General features: G+C 35.1%; 1 protein-coding gene across 1 annotated transcript in view; it reads right to left on the reverse strand.

Annotated features, from left to right (window-relative positions):
- Positions 1-23,806, reverse strand: part of LARS2 (leucyl-tRNA synthetase 2, mitochondrial) — an 83,707-nt gene that overhangs the window by 45,142 nt on the left and 14,759 nt on the right. Inside the window, exons 5-7 of the mRNA XM_005519042.3 lie at positions 22,184-22,244; positions 14,508-14,597; positions 10,292-10,435 (exon numbers count right to left, since the gene is read on the reverse strand). Of these exons, the coding sequence (XP_005519099.1) occupies positions 10,292-10,435; positions 14,508-14,597; positions 22,184-22,244 (295 nt within the window). The remainder of the gene's footprint in view (positions 1-10,291; positions 10,436-14,507; positions 14,598-22,183; positions 22,245-23,806) is intronic.

Genomic DNA, 23,806 nt, shown 5'->3' on the forward strand with positions numbered 1-23,806 from the left:
TACCATGTGCTGCTCAAACTAAAGAGTAGGTAGGTGGATAATTAGTGAATGCACACTTAATTAGTCTCCAAGAATGCATTTCGAGTTCTGTTTTAATGACATTCTTAAGTAATTTCAAAGTGAGATGCATAACAGTTAATATAAGAATTACTTTTTTAGTTACTGCTCTGTAATATATCTCTCATTTGAAATACAACAAAAGGCATTTTATAAATGGTCCTCTGTAAAGTATAACATTATACCACCACTTGGGATTTTTATTGCTTTCTACATCTTTAAGAATAAAAACAATTTATAGATTATTATAAATAAAATAATGTTAGGCTTTTGCAGAGTCTTTTATCACACTATATCTTCAATCTCTTTTAGCTCACGATTGCAAGCATACTATACCACAGAGAATTCAAAGTTCTGAATATTCTCATTAATTGCTCTGTTCCAGAGACAACTAAGCTTTATCTACCATGATCAATCCATGTACTTATATAACTGTGAAAGAATAATGAATAATTGGAGATACATAGAGATACACACAAAAAATACCTAGATATACCCTTTGTAAGAACTTTACGCATTTTAGAAAAAATGAAATTGTGTCAGTACACACAGAACTAGTTGTTCACATTAGTTATCCATTCTAATCTACATCACATTTTGCTGGCAGAAGCAGCTAACTGTGCATGTGTTCTACTGAAACTGTACAGTCTGTAACTGCTTACCAGCAAAGCTTTCTAGATGTTATTTCACTGCAGTCTTCATACACCAAGATTGTTAATACCAGTGGAATAATGATTTTACTATAATTCATTTGCCTTATTAGAAGCTGCAGGCTACAGTTTGACTTAACCCAGTTCTTCTTTTGATAATGCAATTACTTCATGCAACTAAATGCAGGAAGAGCCAACTTTACTTCATCTGAATGAAGATAACTAAGCTTCATCTGCATGATGCAGCCTAGCAGGCTTTTCAAACACAAACCCTTTATAAATTAATTTATACATAAGCAATTTAGTCTGATACGAAACAAAAACCCCAAGCAAACAAAAAAACTTTAAAAATTTTCAAAATGGACTTATGATTCTCAGTTCTTTGTACTCAACACACTCCTTAGGTTTCTTGTCAAGGCTATGAAGAGCAGGTGAAGCAAAAAATGAACATGCAAATCACAATTTACGTGGGGTTACAAAGGCAAATAATATGTAGTATGCACACTGCTATCATGTTAGTGTGTGTTTTGGAATGGTAAATTAACCTAGGATACTCACTAGCAGGAAAGTAGACAAACATTAATTCTTACATATGTGAATTCATTTGTACATTCAAAATTCATCTGTGCAAACTAGGACCTTTTACAAGATAGCTTAAGGAAAACCCTTTAAAAAAGCCTTTCATTTTCAAATCCAATTGCACTGCACTACAAAATACATGCCCACAAGTACATGTTAAAACTATTATCAATATAAAAAATTTACATGTAGACTATTTGAGCATACAAAACTCTTGACCGATACTAGCATACAAATTCCTGAATATTTTAAGTTTGTATTTGGGAAGTTAAATATTAACTCCACTATATTTTGCTTCCGTGTTCTTTTTAAAAATCACTGCCACGTTCAGTAGAACATTTTCTGAATCATTAGAGTAGTCCCATGAATTCTGCTCCAATTTTTATTTTGCAATTTTCCAACCCTGGTAGTATTCAAGAGCAGGGTGGATGGGGGCCTTGAGCAACCTGGTCTAGTGGGAGGTGTCCCTGCCCATGGCAAGGGGGATTGGGACTAGATGATCTTTAAGGTTCATTCCAATACCTTAACATTCTATGATTCTATAATTATTGATAATTTCCATAAAAAAAAATAGTATCCTTAAAAATGTGCATTAACTTCTAGTTATTTCTGTCACAAATTTGTTAACTAGATCTGTTAACACAGAGAAGACAATCAGCAAGACTCCCAGCACACAGGCAAATAAACAAAATTTAAACCATGTTGGAGTCAGCAGGGGACAAAGAACAACAGCAGCATTTCAATCCAGTAAGCAGAGAGTGATAAGATTATCAAATAAACTCATTTTTCAAATTTCTGACGATAACTTGACAGTAAGAAATTTGGAAACCCAAAAAAAGAAAAAGAAATTATGTAGCAGTCTTTCTGCTTTCATTTTTCATTACTCGGGAAGAGACAAGAAAACTTCAAATGCAAACATCTAATTACAGGAGAAATTACTCCCATTTTAATTAACACAAGTCAAGGAATAGCATAAATACATTTTGGCAGTCTTTCAAATCTAAAGATAGACAGACACACGCAAAGCTAAAGAAATCAAAGTTGTGTTCAGGGATGAGAATGATTTAAAGGCTCTTACACCTGAAGAAGTTGGAGACTGAGAATAAATCAATTTTTCATGGACTTCTTTACTTCATCAGAACATTCAGAAAATTCTGGCAGAGATAGAAGATGAAAGTCAACTACCTCAGATGATCAGAGAGTAACTAAATCAAGATAAGTTTGCTGAAAATTCATCAAAGACGATGATGACCAAGCCTGAAACTACAAGTAACGCACTGTATGTGAAAAACTTGTCTCACATTTCTAGCTGTTTAGTCTGCTGAGGATTATGACAGAAACAGAACTTCAGCTAAGCAATTTTCAGGCGAAAAAGATCCAGAAAATCCAAGAAAGTAAGAATTTCCCAAGAGCATCTCAACTCCAGAAGTCCCCCTGCTTATAGTTCAAAGAAGGATTCTGCTGAGGCCCTAAAAAATTCAGTCTCTGACTTCAAGAACTAAAGTTTTTACTAGATCAATACCTGCTACTGATTTCACACTTAGTAATTTAACTCCTCTATGATAGTAAATGAAATAAAGTCAAAAATCTAAATATAAACTATATAGTCAAATGCATGCACTTTTTTAATGAAGGCACTTCAATGAAGTTTGACAGATCTGCAAGGTAACAACAATATCAGAATAAAAAATTCAGCAAAAGGTTGCATTTCAGAATAATTCAATTAATTAGCAAAATAAATTTGCAATCTACTAAATTACAATAAAATTTAACAGCTTTTCTTCTGAGGAAGAGTCAAATAAATATCCAAGCTCTGTTTGGATTTTAGTGAAATTCTTCAATTTATTTGATTGAACTCCCAAAAGAGCAAGCAAGCGTAAACTAAAGATTACATGAAATCATTTAATACAACTAAATATATTAACATACATTAAAGTACAAGAAATTAAAGTTAGGCTGCCCACTGTTTTAGTTTGCATTCTATTGCACTGTTCCAACTGTGATTATACGGTACAGCAGGCATTTAATACCTTCTTGTTTTACTATTTTTCTCCTCCAGTAGTTTCTGTCTGTACTACTGCAGGTCACTCTTGCCTTTTATTTCCCATGTGTGAAGCATACTGAAAACATACATTTAAGAGGAGCAGTAACACATATACCGTGTATACTTAAAATTCTTCCTCATAAATGTCTGAACTGTCAGCAGTTTTCCCATTTCCTTACCCACAATTTATAATCAACTAACACCTCTGGTGTGAATTACACAGAACTGAGGCAAATAAATGATCCCTTAAAAGCAAAAAGTAAATCCAGAATTATTTTCCAGATTTGCTCTTTAGAGCTGTTCCTTGCTTATATTTCCGAAGAGAAGATACTCCCTTTCTGAAAAAATGAATTATATCTTTGTGATGAGTAATTGATTACATAAATACAAAAGCTCTTCAAAACATTTGTTATATTTTTTTTTAATAGTTCTGAGTATTCACTGTTTTGATTAACTTTATACCATGCTGTGTTTAAACCAAGGTGAAAAAACCAGACTGGTCTGGATATCCACAAACAATTTTCTGCCTTGCCAAACTGACAAAACAGGTGTCATTTCTTATTAATGAAGTGCTAAGCAAGCTGAGGGAGCACTGCTCTTGGTCCCTGTCCAGGAGACATCTCTCAGCCTGGCTCAAGAGGAAGAGTTTCAAAGTGAGGTTTATCTGGCCTGTTCTGTTGGGAGAAGACAACTATGAGCTAGACTCCAAGTGTGGGAATCAAAAAAAATCACACACAAAGAATAAAAAAGAGCCAGCATTTCAGTTCTCCTCAGTGATGAGGCATTACCTCCTGCTATGAAATCCAAAGTGCTGCCAAGATTCTTAACATCCTGAAATGCAGTACTTCAGTTTCATTACATTTCATTACCATTCTGCTTAAGGTCTCAGAAATAAAACACAAAATAAAAAAAACAAACAAAACACAATTTATTATTTTACTTTATCATTATACTTCACATTATATTAAATAATTCCAAATCTATTCAGATGACACAAAAGGGCTGTCAGATGCAGTGCAATGCTAGAGAAAAGCTAGAGAAGAACTGCAGTTAAATTGTTTTCCCTTCACAGAGTCAGCACCATGCCCAACATTTGTGTTCCTGCAAACCACAGAAAATGAGGTTTTTATTTCTAAATGTCTTTACAAAAAAAGCTTAACTAAGAAACGATGCTACTTATCTGTATGGCAACTGTAAATTGTAACAGCAGAATTTTGTTGGTTATGTTCCCCAGTATTTGAATTAAACAGACTGCCCTATTGCTGCGCAAAACAGGGAGATGATTTAAGGCAAAACCTGAAGTTTTAAAGTTGTTTCTATTTTGTTTTATTCAATAAAAGATTATTTTCCAGCTATTTGAATGATATTTTGTACAGTAAAATATGAAAAAGAATTGTATAAAATTAATTTAGGAAGAATAGAATCTAAAAACAGATTAATCTTGCCAATTCTGTTTTGAGGACTCAGTTGTCCAACCATAAAAACTTCCATAAAAACAATTTACAGGTACACAGAGAAAATACTAACATTTACAGATAGATTTTTCCAATGAATCTGCCTACCAACTCAGCAGGGTAACCATAGCAACTAAATGTTTTAGCTTAAACATCTTAAATGCACAGACAACAATTTGAATAATAATGCCATCAGTTAAGGCATTATACTTTTATCAAAGAAATGTGTCAGAAGAAAAATGACAATTAAAATGTTCTCTAAAAATCCATAAAAGCTGCTAGACCATTTCACATGTACTTTACAGTTTAAAAAATGGGTCATGATTACTTTATTACTTTACATAAGCAAAGTGCTTTCTACTAGGCATTAAAAGCATTAAAAGCACGGTAAATATTTCTGCCCTTTGAAACAAAACTCATTACCAGCGGTAAATTGCCATGTGAGCCAACACTGCTTTGTTTGCAATTTTTGTTGCAGGAAAGGAGTATGAGCTAGTGCAGTAACAACAACAACAACAACCAAAAAAAAAAAAAATCAAAGCAAATCCACAGGAGATGATTCCTCTGGACACAACAGAAATCTGAAAAAACAGCGTGTGTAGGAATGAAACAGACTCCTGTAACAGCCAGCTTCACAGACCACTACTAATCATGTAACTCCTGGCTGCTATTTGACCAGTAATGGAGGCACTGCAGATGAAGATTACTCTGACTGGTTTTTATTTTCATTAAGGTTGTGAGATACAAGGGAAAACATAAAATGATAAATGGGCAAAAGGGAGGAACACGGATGACTAGAATAGATCATCAGTATAACCTATAAAAAGGCTGAAAAGTTACAACAAAATTATTTGTGGATGTTACAAGTAGAAAATAGGCTGTACCCATACATACGGAGTCATTATTGCTAACTGGTAATTTGCATGAAGAATTAATGCATGAAGATGAATTAAAAGTATTTTAAATGGAACTCTTCCTATGAAACAAGGTTATGGAAAAACTTCTATTTTCCTCTAAGCCACACAGGAATGGAGCGAGTTAACAGAAATAAAGCTTGTTTTTTCAAAATACTCTCCCACTATGTCAATTTATAGAAAACTCAGGTATAACTTTGGGGAAGGAATAGGAAACATTTGCAGAGCCATTTTTCAGAAAAAGGGCAAGGAAGGTGGTACTTCTGACATTTGATCTTGAATTTCTGTAAACTTTTCAGAAGAAATATTAGTCACCATTGAAGGCACAAGAAAAAGATCACCAGAATCAAATAGCTTTCCCCACAATACACCAAAATCAGATAAGGGCCTGATTGTACAAAGATGAGTGAGAAACTCATAGAATTCTAACCCTCTAAGTCTGAAAGTAGTCAAAGTTGTAAAAAAATACAAGTCTTCCCCAAAAGATGCAAAGATTAAGTTACTCTCAGATAGTCTCTTAATGTCTTCCAATTTTTTAATTTCAAAATAAGAAGGAGTGGAACTTCAGTGGATAGCAGAAATCCAGTCATACAGCTCACTGAAAGGCTGATCCACTTATCTCTACCTTTTTCCAAACCTAGGAAAAACATCTCACACAAGGAAGGATTAAACCTGCTCTGTGCCTGTGAGCTTGTCCAAGCTGTGAGGAAATAAAGGGCCATATGTGTTCTGAAATTCTGGCAGTACAGCTCAAAGACCTAAACTAAGATCTCCATATCCCAATGATTTTGACCATGCTAACCTGACACTGTCTTGTCTTAACCTTGTGGACACATTTTTAAAAAAACAGAATTGGACAATAGATGTTAAACAGGCAATTGACTCAGAAATGGGGAATACAGGACTCAGGATCAGAAAGGCAGTTTCTATTTCTGTTAGTGTCTAATGCAAAACAAGCTGACCATGGATTTGAAATCCCCAGGCTCATTACAGACTTTTATGATGTCCCCTCGGATTTCCCTTTTACAGAAGTCTGACATATGAATTACCAAACAACAGACAAAAAAGGGAATTGAGATCCATAAAGAACTGAACTGCTGTACTAGTTTATCATTCGAGGCACAGATATCTGAAGTCTCTGAACTTTAAAGAATTTCAGAAAAACAAAGCTACACTGGTAGTAGTTCTGGTCTGTCATGTAAGTCAGGAAAATCTCTTTATTTAAATAAGTGTGTTCAAAATCAGGAGACATGAAATAATCTCCCCTACCAAAGTGAAGGTATCATCACCACCAATATTATCATCCTGAAATTGTATTAGCAATTAAAGATCCTTAGCTTCGTAAAGTTAAAGAGATTTCTCTATCCTCCACACCTATTAGGACTAGCTCCATGAAATCTGGACCCCCCCCACTCCAAGAGTAAATGATAAAGGTAAATTAAGGTCTCCATCTCAATAAAGCTCACTCTCCTGGCAAAAGCTTTTGAAAAGAGGAGGGGAAGGAGGCTTGAGGAATAGGCTAGGAAGAGTGATTGCTGTAACCAGGGTATTCAACAATGCAGGTCAATATGGATTCAGATGAACTGTGAACAGCCTGAATCCAAAGAAAAAGCAGACAAAAGAAACAGGAGGAAGGATTCAAGGCTCTCACCACTCCTGGAGAAGTACTGGCATGACTACCATAAGGAATGAAGAAATGTGTGCAAGGACATTTTGGGGATAATTAGTCACATTATTCAGAAAGAGAAGCCAAAGTTGTAGCATTTCAGATCTGTAATTTGGCTCCTGTCAAAATGCTAATGTGAAGCTTCCTGATTATGTAAGTGTGTGCACAGTTTCTAAGAGACTGAAATACTTGGCCACTATTAACTCCCAGATCCAGTCTCCCTCCAGTGAACTATCTTCAATTGTGGCTTGCAGTTTATGGGTTATTCAGAGTTGTATGGACAAAACAGTCTTCTTCAGAAAGCAAACCACATCATGCTATCTTACCCAGTCTCTTGCAACTTGAAAGAAAAAAAAAAATTACAAAAGTAGGGACTTTATTTGTCTTTATCTTCCAGGCATGAAATCCATTTACCATCAGATATTGGACTTCATAGAGCAGAGCCTGGTAACCTGCTATTCTTATTTCAAGGTGTGTGTAGGGGGGGAAATTATTTTTCCCCCTCTACCACCAAATGTTTAACAGCCTTGCCAAAAGAAGCGAAGTTAGACTGTTTAAAAAGAACCACAGCAACAAAAATAGGAGTGAGTGGAGGGTGAATAAAAAGGAAAATCCAAACCACCTGCTGATTCTTGGTAGCATCTGTCACTGTACATGAAGTGGGAGAACATGAAGGTAATGCTTGCCAAAGCACTTGAGCTGGAAGCAGTATGGCATCATTCATCGATCTGGTTGTATCAGCTAGCACAGACCCTACAGAATATCAATCACAAACAGAACAAAATTGTGGGGAACCTTCACAGAAATCTGTAGAATACTCAATTGTCCTTTGCAGTAATGCTTTAAGGCTTTGTAGGAGTTGATACAAATGTTCTTCCTGAAATGAAAAGCAGAAGCAGCTTTTGTTCATGTCACTAAGATGTTCAAGAACAAAAGATCACTTGCACATTTGGTGGGGATGTAGGTAGGGAATATGGCAGTGTCCTGAGGTGACATCTTTGGGGGAAGATGAGGGAGGCAAAAGTTCCTTCTTATCATAAGATAAGCCTGCTTACTGGGGAATGACATGATGGAGACATGACCTGCCCAATAGATTGTGCTTTTCCTGTAATACCATTTCTCAGGTAAGAGACTAAATACAAAAGACATATCCCTCCTAGTGGAGGGTGGATAAGGAGCAAGAGGTAATAATCCCATAAACCAAGGGTGTTTTCAAGGCTACTGAAAAGCTCCTTAGTCATGTCTTTTGGTCACGGTGAGTAAAAATCTATGGCTGATTCACCTCTTTTAAAGGGATATAAGTAATTGGGTACCAGCATGGACACAGACCAGAAATACCAGCCATTGCTTCCTACAACCTGTATAGAGACAATAGAAAAAAAGATATATCAGTAAAGATAGAAATTCTAATGGAGCTCCAGCTTCAAAATGAGGGAAACAGTGAGTCGGGGCAGACCCTAAAGTATCACAAAGGTCATAATGAAATCTGGTGACAAAGGAACTGGGAAAAGAAAAAGCTCAGAACATTGTGTTTATTTTGTGACGGTGCAGACACGCTCCACTTTTCCTTCAGCTACTGCAAATGTTCCCTCCTTACTGCCAGAACAGGCAGCGGAATGAAAAAACACATATCTCAAGTACCTCCCTGTGTATGAAGAATCAAAGCATCAGGCAGAATATCTAAAGTTTTTCTTTTTGTTATGAATAGACCTAGAGAGAGACACAGACTTCTCCCTGGATCACAGAATCAGAAGGTTGGAAGAGACCTTCAAGATCATCGAGATCAACCCAGCCCTAACATCTCAACTATACTGTGGTACATCCAGTCTTTGTAAACATACATATCCAGGGTAGGTGACTCCACCACCTCCCTGGGCAGACAATTCCAGTATGTGTTTACCCTTTTTGTAAAAAAATTTTTCCTAATATTGAACCTATATTTCCCTCGGCACAGCTTAAGACTGTGTCCTCTGGTTCTGTCAATTGCTGCCTGGAAAAAGAGACCAACTCCCTGACTACAGCCACCTTTCAGGAAGTTTTAGAGAGTGATAAGGTCACCTCTGAGTCTCCTTTTCTCCAGGCTGAACAGCCCCAGCTCAGTTGTTCCTCATAGTGGAATTAGTGCATGATAGTGGAAATTTAGTTTCTTGAATCTGAGACTTGGGAAAAGGATCAAAGATAAATTTTTAATATTTTCTTTGGAGCAACTTTCTCAATCTGTACTTGAAGTCTCAATATACAGAACATTCAGAAGGAATAAAAACTTCACCTAGACATGGCAGGAAGCTGACATTTTCATCTCAGAGAGCATAAAGCCAAAACTTTTGCTCTGAATTCCTAAGTGTGGAAACTACATTGTCCCAGCACAATCAAAATTTGAGGTCATAAGAAAAAAGGATGTTTAAATAACTTGAAAACATTTCTAAATAACAGATAATGAAATAGTGTAGAGTATGAAGTGAAGGTCCAGATGAATCTTCAATAAAAAGCAGTTAAACATGAAGAGCTATGGTGCAGACACAAGTGGAACTGAACTAGGTGACAAGTTGTACCCCATTGCTTATAAAATGCCCACAAGTCCAATAGGTTGAATCAGCAAACAAGTTTTGCAAAGCTTTACACTCAAAATATGCAGAAAAGCACCTGATGGTGAATACAGGATGTTTATATGCAAATGAAGAATTTGATTTCTTCAAAACTTAATTCCATACCAGTTACCTACAATTCTTCAAGAGATGAACAGAAGGACTTCAGGGGCAATGATTTTAATATACACACATACACAGGGATAGATTGCACATCTTATAATGCAATTATATGTTATTCAAACATGTATCTATAAAGGACTACATCCAGCTTAATATTCCTGGACAAAAAGTCTCCGCTTTGAAGTGCTACCATAATTTTCAAAAACTGTATTCTCATACCTTTGCATAAGTAGTTGTCTTGATAAACCACTGTTTGAGGTATTTCTGCTCCACTTTTGCTCCTGAGCGCCACGAGCAACCATTGTCATCTACCTGTTCATTAGCCAGAACAGTCTGATCCACTGGATCCCAGTTAACCAAGGCCTAGAAAAAAGTTGCAGGAAGAAAAAATACTTTCAGTGGCTAGTTAAAAAACAGAGATTTATTTTACAGATGCCAAATTAATTATCCAGAAGCATACCTTGAAATTTTACCTGAGTTCTCTATATTTTTAAAACAGCCATTTGAATCAGCAACATGGACTCAGCTGGAAAAGTTTTGAACATTCATCTTCTCAGAACTCAAAAGACCCAAAAATGCAATTGGCAAGTTTTGTCTAGACTGATCATGCTAGCAGGATAGGCTTGACACCTAACTGCTTGGCTGTAATACATAAGTAAGCGTTCCAATCAACTATACTGCAAATAACAGTCTGATGCTTAAAAGCTCTTCACTACTAATCCAAAAGTGTTGAGTCAGACTGAGGGGGATGAGTAAACAAGGATGTCCAACTCAAGAAGTCATAATCACAAAGAAGTATTACGGTGGTCAACTCTATTTTAAGTGAAAGAGTTGATATTATCTGTTTGTAACTCCTGTCAATTGTGTGAATTACTTCTGGAATCCTCTTTCCTTATCAATACAAATGCATTAAGTGAAAATCTGTAAAATAAAATTCATGTTGGTGTTCAACTTCACAAACCTTGTATCTTGAGCATTTAAGTCAACTGAAATACCAGACATAACATACTGGAAAAGGAGCAAACATCAAACTCACCCTCCCCCAGTACTGAACTATTTAACTCGTCACTTATCAAAAAGGATCTAAGATCACAAAAGAATCCTATCCAAAAGTGGCATTAAATGCTGTTAACTGACTAGAAGAAAGGAACAGAAAAAAAATAAATATCAAAACAATAGAGTAATCCATTATATTGAATGTTATTTAGTAGTTAAGCTAAATCAGTCTGACTGAAAGACAATAGCTACAGTTCCATAGAGATCTAATACTTTAAACTTTTTTTTAAATTTCAAATGACTTCTTTGTATATGGGGAGGACTTGTATCTCAGTCAAAAACTAGTAATTGTACTTACCTTGTATTTTATATTTTATCTATCCCTGATCACCTTCCAACCAGTTTCCAAACAGCTAATATTGCTTCATTTTAAGTATGCTACATATTCTTACAAATACTAAATACCACAACCACTTTACAAATCTTATAATGAGGAGAGCTAAAAGAAAGATGCAGACATCCTCTTGCTTAGAAATACTGCTCACAACTGTGTGAGCACAAAGTCTGGATACACTGATTTATAAAAAAATTATCATTAAATGAATGAAAATTCTTCATTGATAAATTGAAACTTGCCTTCAAATTAAGCTTCTGTGAATTCAGACTTGAATTTAAACTTTTTACTTTCTGCCTACCTTTCATCTGTTACCAACCAATAATATCACACCAAATTTTATAAAAGACTTATGAAAATTCATTGGGAAATTAAAAGAAATCAATATATTCCAGTATTACAAACCTATTTTCCAGAATTCCAGAAAAATTTAGCTTATTCAGTAATAAATAACACATTATGAATGTGGCTCTCAAGTAATGATCTTTTAATTAATAAAGTTCTGAAAAAACGCCACACAAAGTTAGTACCTAAAGAGAGATAAATCAGATAATACTGAGAAGTGATAAAATGCAAGTTGCATGAAGTGTTAGCATAAGCTTGTATTAAACTGGCTGTGACTCAAGAAAAAATACTGTTTCTATTTTGATAATATCATATCAAATTTATGGTGAAAATTTTGGAAGGTAACTGAAATGATTACATAATATTTAGCCTAATAAATCTTCCTGTTACAACTCATGAGGCTATATCTAAATAAATCCTGCAAAACATAAAGCAAATGTGTATTTAAGAAATCGTTAGCTGAAAGGTCTTGTCTTTGAATTTTTTAAGTTATATTCCTTCCAACTCACACAGATTTTTGACAATATCTAGAACCTGGCTAATAAATGAAATCTTTAGTTCCTGCTTGTACCTCACAAAGGCAACTTCTTGACAATGACAGCCTCTGAAACTGTGACCCCAGGAAGCTGCTAAAAGTCATCTACACAAAGAAAGCACAGTGCAGGAGTGTTCAGAGCACACCAATTATCTCGCTCTCCTCACTACGCCAATGCAGACCACATGCTTTTAAGACAGGTTTCATCTTGTCTAACTTCAGGTCTCAAAAGTGTAAGTATCTGTCTCCAGGCTTGCTGTCTCTGGGTCCACTATGGATTACAGGTATCTGATCAAAGTAACAGAGTCAGGGCAGGTATTAACCTCAGTGAGACACTCACATCTGGCCAGGTCAATAACCTCTACAGTATATTGACTAGATGAGTGCTGCGGCAAAAGGAGAGAGGATTTTGCTACGGTGAATAAAGGTGCCCTCTATGGATACTGCAGCACTCAGACAGACATTGTTAATCCTCCATAATTGCAGCTCCTGGACATACTGAGCCTGTGTCTCCCTGCCAGGGTAATTTCTGGTCAGACACGCACACTCCTGGAACAGAACATTAACTAGGCTAGCACTCTACTTGCCTTATTCTTATTATCACAGTAAGGCTATGAATTATCTCTTGAAGCCAAAATGAAACTGTAATACAGGAGACTTCAAGCTGTGCTTAATACATATTGCAGATAAACTGACAACGTGGGACAAATATATGCTTTAACTATATATGATTGTTCAAAGAGATCCAGGGTTATGGGCTCTCTCTGCCATCTGTTTCCTGCCAAAAAGCAACTGGTTCATATCCACCAGAGATTACATTCCCTAAAGGTTGACAGATGCTGATTTAAGTCCTCAAACTGATCCTTGACTTGAAAGCAGATGGAAGTTAGAAGTAGATTCAATTACTGGTATCCAAACACCTCCAGGATCCCACAGTACTTGGAGTCTGAATGATAAAAAATTTATTTTGTATATTGTCCCTGCTTTGAAGGAAGTGGAAAGCTTGTACTTTTCAGATTCACCTGTGTTCACTTGTCAAACAAATTCACTGATAAAAATAGGCTTGTTATAACAAAGCTAGGGGGTTAAATTCTTTTATTACAAGAAAAAAATAATTACGGAAGGAAAGAAACCCCCAAACTCCAATCCACCATGCTAGTATATATCAAACATTGAGGGGTTTTGCTGGTTGTCATTTAAGATCTCTGAATACAAATGCAAATAAGAGAAATAGCTCGGTAATACCCTGCCATCCTAAATGCTACCTTTCACCTTCAATCTCTTTTTCCAGGTTCAGAGAATAATTGGAGTATGTCCTGAACGATATCTATGGGGTTTCCTGCTTTCTATAGAATACAAATGAAATATCAAAGCATATTTAAGAAATTTCTAGTTTCTACTTTCAGTTAGAAAGATTCACTAAATTGCTGCTTCCTTAAAGTGCAGCTGTATGTGCATTTTGGAACTGTGTTGCCTGACTATACAGAGAGTTCTCTGGACTGCTCATTCAACATCTTTGTTTCATCATGTGTTTAAGAAGTAACTGAAACCTTCATTTTTCAGATAGCCCGATACATGTTATTTACCAAATATTATAATTTCTTCATGCAGTGGCAAGTGATGAACAGCTGTGATAGTCTTATGACACCTAATACTTTAATATTTTGGAGATCACAAATTGGGTTCAGGAATAGTTCAGGATAGTTATGCACCTAATCTCCAATTACCCTATATAAAACCCTAAGTTCTGAGACAGTATTACAGTAATGTTATATAGGTAAATAATCTCACTGCTGAAGAGATGCCTAATGACCACCATGTCATATATTTCCATGAGGGATGATAAAATCTAGAAGATTTGATATTAAAGCCAGGATAAATAAAAAACTAAAAGTTATATTTTGATTCTCCACTTTAATGCAAATCCCTGACAATAAACACTTCTGACTTGACTTGCTACAATGGCCATCCATGTTAGTTAGTTAGTTAAAAATTGTTACATAGAAAATTCTGTTATATATAAAATTAACTCTATTTTAGAGTGATTTAAACCTAACAGAACACAATCATTTTTTGTGTGAATGGACAATCCAGAAATGTGCCACTGACATGAGTGATCTAAATTAGTATAGCAGCAAAATATTCAAAGTCAAATTTGTACCCACCTCTTTTTGATACACTATTCCAGCTTCAAAAAGCTTAAGAAAGAGATATTGTGTCCATTTGTAGTACTCTGGTAAGCAAGTGGTTACCTCCTGTAGAAATGAAATAAAATAAAAAATTCTGAAATTATTCTTAGTATTTTCCTACACCATTTTAACTTAAACAATTAACCCAGGAGTTTGTAATATATTCCACAGAGTAAACATTTATGTATATATTCATGTACAAACCCATTTATTTGTATAATGCTTACAATGAGTGATATTCACCTGCACACAAAACCAGAGAACACGGGCTTTGTGTGGGTTTAATGCAGAAGGAAAAGTTTCCCTATTAACATGGGATATAAAACTCTGTAAGATTAAAGCTGATAAGATATAAGAGCAGATGAATGGAAGTGATCACAGCTGCCTGATCAAGGAAACAGCAAAACTAGAAAAAAAGGTAGACTTCTCTCAAAGAAGCCTCCTAGCCAGGCTGCCTTTTCCACTGTTGCTCAGCAATGAGAAGCAGGAGAGAGGCTGTCGGTGTTCAGAGGCAGCGGGGAGCTGGCTGATGTGAAGCAGGCAGAGTGAGGAGCTAACAGCTGAAACTGGGCGCAGGAGGACAGCGGAACAGCTCTGAGGAACCCAGGCTGTTGGCAGACAGACCGTGTGGGGCAGACAGAATGGAATACAGGGTAAGATTCTTAAATTCAAGATGAAAGACTCGAGAAGGAGATCTCACATTCAAAGGTCAAATAAGCAACTGTTCCAAAAGGCAAGGGAGCTCAAGTTAGGAGGATGCTCTAGGTTAAAATATGTAAAAAATGAGTCATAAAAGTCACAAGTGAGGAGAATGGTAATGAAGGAAATAAAGACAGATAAAAATAAAAGATAACATAAGAAGGAAGAATGGGAGTTAAGAGAAAAGCAAACAACAATATAATGGATAACTTTTTTAAAACTCAAAAACATTTGCTAAGTTTTTAGTGAACTCTGATAATTAAAAAACAAGCTGCTTACCAACTGCTTATGAAGCTCCATGTTTTAAATGCTTGTTCTTAAGAAAGCCTAACTTAAAATAAGCATCTTAATAGGCAATGACAACTAACAGATTCCATCATTAGAGACTCCCTGTCTTCTCAACACAAACACAGGTTTCACAGGTACAATGAAAACCCACATACCTGCTTGAAGTGGAAGACGGCTTCTACACCAAGCTTCAAATTAATATGAACATCTCTTGATTTTAAAGTTACTGATAAAAAGTAAGCCACTGATAAAATTTATTCCATTTGGAGTAGTTATCAAGCATCAGAAATAGCTCCAAATGTGAAATGTCTTTCACGTGGGCTTTCCCATCATCCTAGCTTCCCACTACACACAACTCCTGCGGTATCATCTGCTACTCAAATGACATTTGAAATGCTCTAGCAGAAATTTTTTATTGTTTTTCTACAACTTTATATTCTAGTTGCTTTGAACTTTATATTCCAGTGCTGAAACATTGCTTTTAACAATTAAAATGACCTTTGAATAAATGTGCCTATAAGTGTGTATAAGAGACCTTCAAGATCAGAAAGAGACACTTAATGGCAAGTTTTCAGCTCAGCATGTGAAGACCTAGTAATGAAAAACAGTTGCTTGATTAAAACCCTTTTCTCTGCACTGAAAAAAACACCACTTGATAAAACTCTGATTTCCATCTCTGCAACTAAGCACATTTAACAGTTTTTCCCTCCCCTGCTTCTTCATGCAGTAACAACAGTTCTTGTGCCAGTGTGATGCCACTACAGGCAACAGAGTTTCATCAGTGGAGTACCAGACACACAAAAGAAGAGAAGCAATCCCTTTCAGTACAATATAAGATTGTGTGAGCAATAGGCAAATAGGTAGGACAACAAAAGTAAGCTGTCAAAAAAAAATAGAAAAGTGAATGGAGATTTGTCCTTCTGGACCTGAAGGGCAGATGTGTGTCAACTGAAACAAAAGGATTACAATTCCCAATCTAAACAAGCATGTACCAGCAACACAAGCTTGTGCTACACGATACAAGCTAACTCCTGAGAATCCCATGTACACACTCTTTCAGGAGTAAATAGATCTTTCTTTGAAAGAAATGCAGTAGACTGTATCACTGGAAAAAAAAAATCTGCTGCATGGTCATTGAGATGCAAAAAGATCACTCAAGCTCAAAATTTAACTTCATAACCATGAAGGTTTAAGTAACATTTCAATTTAATGAAGAAAGAGAAATTACATCACTACCAAGTGAAATGAGCTGCTGAAGACAAGCCAGTAAACTCTTGCCAATCTTGAAATGTGTTTTGGTGGGTTTTTTCCTATCATTTAGCACAGTAAGATTTACTGTTATAAATAATTTTCTGTGTATTCCAGTTACTGATCTTCATTAAATAAATGATGTCTGGTAAAAAGTTTCCATTAGGCCGCCATCATGCTTAAATTAAGGTGAATGTTAACATCTCTATTTATACTCCATAAGCACGACAAAGATCCACAGAACATTAACAGAACTATCTTAACTCAGAAATACACAAAAGAGTTTATAAAAGGGTTTGAAAAATAACACACTGGAGCCATTCCATCCTACCAAAAGCTGTACATTTCTGTTTCTCATTTGCGATCTGAACAGTGGCATAACAGCATACATATAGAATCCCATATCATAAAGCAGTGCAGTGAATATATAACAGGATATTACCATATTTTCCACAAAAATAAAATACCTACTAAAAATCATAACTCTTCTAAAAATATATAAGATGCTGCTGAGCTGTCCACTGCATGTGCTTTTCAGTGTTCTGTGAGAGATTTAGTGATCACCCATCACATCTCAAGCATTTCAGAAGGTAATATGAAATGGGAGGGAAAGCATCTCCCTCTTTCCCCCCATCCATTTTTGCCTTTTACTTTTCCCAGATTTAAACAGATACTCTCACCAAAATGCATCTTTGTCATTGGTTACTGTTGCTTATTTTTACAGAAATGATATTCATGAAAATAATTCATTGCAACAATTAAAATAAACCACCTATACAGGTGGTTTGCTTTTAAAAGAGCAAATACTGGCAAGGCATAGGAAAGACATTTATCCTTACCAAAACCTATATTGCTTAATCCATTTATTGCAGCACAGAAATTTGTTCCTAACAAATTCTATACCAGAGAGGTTTGTAACTTGTTTATTTTTACAAATATATTCTCAGTTACATACTAAATGGTAGTATTACAATCTGGATTTGATATCACTGCAACATGGGAAGAATTTGGTCTATGTAAAGGTCAAAAAGCCATTCACTATTATAAAATCTGATTTAAACAGTCCTTTCAACTACCACAAATAAGGATAGCCAATAGTAAAGAATCCTGCATTAAAAAGTACAAATCTGGATTAAAAATTTTGGTATTTAATAAAAGAAAAACTAATTTTCAAATGTCTTATTTTAAAATTCATGATATGTTCTAAACCTGCTCTTTTCTTACCATTTTCTATTATGAGTCTCTGATCTTGTTTTCTCTTGTATTTTTAAGAAGAAGGCTACAACTTCAACCTACTTCTGTGGCTATTAAAAAAAAATAAAAGTAATATTTATAGGCTGCATGAAAAGATTTATTTTTTTCTAAGATCCACCAGGCTTTATGAATAGCACATTCAAGATCGGAGATAAGCAATTTTCTAGTTTATTAATAATAAAATTATTTTTAGCAGTCTTATGCTGTCCTGAAGACAAGCATGTTGCACTTCTTTAAAGGGAGATAAGAAGAAAAAGTCTGGATGGATTTTTTCAAAATCTATTTGGGAAGATAAAACAGTATTTAATCAATTACCTGCCTATTTTGGTTTTCAAGGGCAAGCACCACCTCATCTAGAAGTATAATTATTTGATATTCAGAGTTTTAGAGCTACACCAACCTACATTTCTAAATTAATTTGAATATTTGTATTTCAAAGGCCCTTAGTTTTATGCTTTATTAGCTACAAATAGAAATGTCATCTAGTGGTTACATTTTGGAGCATGAATATCTTTTCTGAAAAAAAGAAAGTAGCCTTGTATCAACAGTCTCCTTTTTTTTTATATTTAATTATAAGTAGGGCCACTGATTATCAATGGTACATGGATAAGAAGAAAATTTCATAGGTAATATATCTACTGTTGGTTTTATGCATGCTCAGGCAGTGCACACAAATGACAATTTCAAAACTAAATAGAAAATTATCTGCACAAAGAAAATCTACCAAAGATTTAATATTTTTAATGTACAGAGCAGACAGGGAACATTACTATCACGCAAAAAATATGTCATTTGGAATGCAGAAATTGAAAAAAAACTTCACAGAACGAGCTACTTTCTAGGAGAAAGTTACAGATTGATAGTAACAGTGGTGAACTGGTGGCTTACTGGGAACATGCACTCAGTCTGATGACACTCTTGAACAAAATAAAGGAAAAGTGTTATATGCTCTTCATCTTTTGTTGCTGCTGATACAAATCACTGAAAATTATACTCCCTAATTCCCCTGAAAATCATGTTTAAAAGAAGTAAAAGGCAGTTTGCTATGCTGTCTGTGGTACTATTTTCAAAAAATCTGATCATCAGAAATACTCAGATTATAGTTATCTTAAAATCAAACCATAATGCTGGGGATTTTTTAATTTTCCATGTGTTTTTAATGTCTCTTAGAGACATTTCCTCCATGTTCAAACTTCAGCTTTTCAACCTTCCAACTGAGAAACATAAATGTTCAGAATAGAAATGTTCTCTCACGGATTTTTAAAAAATCTCTCCCCAAAATCACACCATTTCCGAAGTGATTTACAATGTAATACTTCTAACTTGAGGCATGTAAAATACCTCCATGTTTCAGGTAAAAATATCATATCATCATTAGTATTTAAAACTACTCTAAGGCAAAGTTATGCATTTAATTTCATTTTTCATTTGCTTAGATTTTCTTTTTAGAAGAGCAATTTTAAAGTGTCTTAACCTGAAGTAATCTAATTAGCTTTTAATAATGTTTTATTTATGATATCTTACCAGATAAATAAGTTCACTGACAGCTACAACACAGAAATAACTCCACATTTTGATTTTTAAGACACAGAGAACAATGAAAAAACCCCACAGAAAAATAAAAGGACATTTCTAGTATTGCAGGTGCACTGGAATTTGTTCATAATAATTTTATCAAGCAATGAGATTTAACTAATCTTCATATTCCTGGAGACAAATTTTTTGACCACCATCTGACTTTATAAGCAGGCAGATTCTGTAGGACAGCTACATGCACTAGGTAATAAAATTGGATTTTTTTTTCTTTTTTCCACTTCTTTTTTCCCTTACCACATGTAAAAGGTAAAGTTTATGTAAGTTTCCTTCCTATATCTAAGCATATACTCTAAGCTGGCCACTGAGGACAGAGACAGTTAACATAAAAGGTTCACACTTTAAAAAGGCAATTCACCACACACCAAAATAAGGATCTAAGTTAGGGGAACAGGTTCCCTCCAGCATTATTTGATAAGTACTATGCAGTAGCATAATAAAGGGGCAGATTTAAGCAAAACCAATGAAATTAAATTTAAAACAGGCCCCTGTTTTGTGAAACAGTCTTGGTTAATTAGACCAGCGCATATAAAATCTGTTTTTCTTGGGTTGTTCATAGGAGTCACTAATACTAGTGAGTTTTTTGCAGTGTCACAGTATTTATTGTAAGCTACTGATTTAAAGCCATACAAGTATAGAATACTATTAAAAAATACTCCTTACCTCAGACAGCTCACTTTTAAGGTAAGTACTTGCACAGCACAGTGTTTTTCTGTGCAAAGACACTTGAGGTAGCCCAGGAGCAGTACAGCTGAGGCAGTAAGATGCTCTGCCCAGCCTAATGAGCACTGCAGAGAAACAGGCTTTATCAGCCTGTAAAACACCCTGCTACAGCTTAGCCCTTCCATTTCCACAGGTTACTCTTTCTTGGCCAGCTCAAATATCTGTGCATTTGGAGGTCACATAATATTTTGGGCATCATGAATTTTTGCAGTTAATAAACATATCTGTTGCTATGGCTACTATTCAGGTTGCTCTTACTTCAACTAGTATGGCAGGCTTTCCAGGTAAAATAAAACTTAGCTCAAAAGCTAAGGAGTGAAAACTCTAAAATGTGTTGTGTTTCAAGGAACATTTTTCAGCTGTTTTAAAATCTTACTTTCCAAAAACACCAAGTATGTGTCCCTGGAGCATTCTAAAGCAGTTCAAACAGAGTTAGTAATAGAGAACCAAAGCCCTTTCCACAAGTATTCAGAGACTTCTGAAAGTTCATTAACCAAAACACTGTTTACTAGTAAAGAGAAGGTAACTCTCAGAGAATAGGCAAAGAGATGACAAATTATTTTTCCCTGTGTACTTCTTGCCATGATTTTCAATGCTGCCAGTCTTCCATCTGTTCTTCAGGACAGGACAGGGCCAAACAGAAATTTATACACAAGAGAATAATTTTCTCAGTTTTCTTGAAACGCAACCTGCATCACTGAACTCGTCATGTGTGTGATGTGTGTGTGCACATGTGTTTTCCATAACACAGCCTATACACAGGATTCCACTGTTTTCTGCAGTATTGTACATTATCTAAGTATTGCTGTGCTACACATACAGGCAACCTCTGAGACACCAACAGCTTTAAACTTTAGATGTCAAGAACATGTGCGGTGGAGCTTGCACAACAAATCTTTTCTTTTCAGAGCAACTTTTTTGGCTACCAAGAAAACTTAAATCTTATTTAAAAGGCTTATACTGAAAAATACTTCCATGTCTGAGACATGACAAAATGGTTTTTTAGATGCAAGACATACAAATAAACAACTTCACCTAGATGATTAAAGAAAATAGATAGCATGTCTCAGACTGTCAGAAAACCAATGCTTTTCTTTTCAAATCTACAATACCACTATAAAAATCCAAGATTAGCATCTCCATCACTCTATTCAAAATCACATTAAGGTGATAAGCAGCAGCTATTGCTGAGAATATAAAGGTAGTGGCTGACTCTGATTCACTGGTAAATGCAATAACGTCACAATCACTTCAAACGCTAATTTTTTTTTTTTATCTGGAAAATGACATTAGCTTATGTCTGATCGTGTTTGATAAGTTTTTTAAGGTCAACACCTGATTCTCAAGTATTAGTGTTTTAAATAAAATTTTTTGGTTTCTAAAATGATCCTGATATGAACATCTACGAAAATGAAGGCTTATACTTTGAAATTTGGAATAACATAACCAAGCCACCACTTCAATTTATTATCTTTAAAACCTTGACTTATGCACTGAAAACAGCACTCCTCAAAAAACACATACCTTAGCACAAAGGCATTGCTGTTTCATAAATATCTGTTTATTGCCTTATTTCTAATATAGAAAATTCATACTTCAAAGAGATGAAAAAGCAAATGCAAAGCCAAAATGATTTTAAAGATTCTCCTACACATCAATATTATCAGATAATATCAGCATGTCAAAAATAGGGATATCTGATAAAAAGCTCCATTTTACAGTTTAACAAACTGGTCACTGCCAAAGACGCCTGTATTGTCGTAAATAAAACGTTGAAATTCCATGGGTCTCAATGCTCCATCATACAATAAAATAAAGCAGTATCCATTTTAAAAAGAAAATCTTACCCTTTCCCATGTAAAAGACAGACCTAGTGCATCAAACTGTCTCCTCATGTGTTGAATATTACTGCAAAATAATGAAAATAAATTAAAAAATTATTAGCTTAAGCTATTTCTAAAGTGATCATATCAAAAATCTGGTGCTTATAGAGATCTGAGAAATCAAAAGCACTAGTTAACCTCTAAACACTATGATGTCACTAGCAGTAAAACTCAGAATTGTCAGAATACTCAAATAATAATTTTAAAAGTCCCTAATGTATTCTGGTCCAATTTCCATGGCTATGTATATGAAGCAATACATTTTTTTCTCTCAATTTGAATGCAACTTAAAAGTAAAAATGGCAATGCAGTTTGAAGGAAGAATTACTCAAGCACCACTTCCTACAATTTTTAATTATCTTTACTGCAGTTGAGTCAAAGAGCCCTCTTAAATCTCAGTGCAGTAGGGGACACTTCCACTCTCAGCTTAATTCTGCTCTATTCTGGCAATGCTCTCCGGCTGTATTTTGCTGTGGCTTTGGTGATCGTGCAGCTGTAGAATAATCTGAATTATCTTACCCATTCAGCTGAAAAGATGCCCTACAAAAAAATCTCCAAAAATCCCCCACCAGTTTTCCTTCTTTCCTCTGATCAACAGGCTGATCAAACCAAAACTGTGGCCCACAAAGACCAGCTGAGCCAGTGCAAACGAGGTGGTGGGAGCATGTATCCTTAGAGGTGACAAGGAACTAGAAACATTAATCAACTATGACACTGTTGGGTTAGATTGTATTACAAATGTAAAGTAGGATACATCAGGATATACAGTGAAGCTTTAGTTTGAAAAAGTATTAAATACCCTTTCCCAAAATACTCACAAATACACAATATTAATTAGTGACCTGGTGGGAACTCATTCACATACTGTAGAATGGATTAAAATTTCTTAGGGACTTTTACCTTCCTACTAAAATACATTCTGTCAGATAAAGTAGTATCTATCCTCCTAGAGTGGCTAAGTTGACAGTCATGAAACCAAGCATTTAATTATGGTCCAGAAAAAACATGCAGTGCTGAATAATTGAGTACTTCAAGTATTTAGTATTATAATATTTTAGTTGGAAAAGTATCAAGAATTTTAAGAAGGGACCAGAAGCATGAACAAACCGAATGAAACAACATTATCAAAGACGCAAATGTATCCAGGTCTATAAGATACCACAGATAGATTACTGCATCCAGAGTACAACAAACAACTTCACATAGGAAGACTGGTTTCCAAATAATTTTTAGAAACTGTTTACTTATATAACTTTTTACTCATTTTAAAGAGTACTAGGAGAACATAACACCCAATTCTGTCATCTAAAGCCAAAAATGTTCACAGAAGTCAGCAGTAATAATGGCTGCTTAGCACTTTCCAAGATCCAGTCTCAAAAAAACCCAACAATCTACTTCCTTCTCTCACGTGGTACAAAAAACTGCTAGTAAATCTAACCCCGTAAATCATAATTTTCCACTGTGTATTCTATACTAAGGTTTGCCTCACCATAATGAAATTCTGATTTATTTTTACTGCTGGTTTGGGGAATGCTTCTCTTTTGATATTCTAGCATTTTAGAATTTAAAAGTCATTGAGATTAAAAC

The sequence above is a fragment of the Pseudopodoces humilis genome, chromosome 1, assembly GCF_049639895.1.
Source record: "Pseudopodoces humilis isolate 2021_Gansu_Grassland_sample_001 chromosome 1, ASM4963989v1, whole genome shotgun sequence".
NCBI lineage: Eukaryota > Metazoa > Chordata > Aves > Passeriformes > Paridae > Pseudopodoces > Pseudopodoces humilis.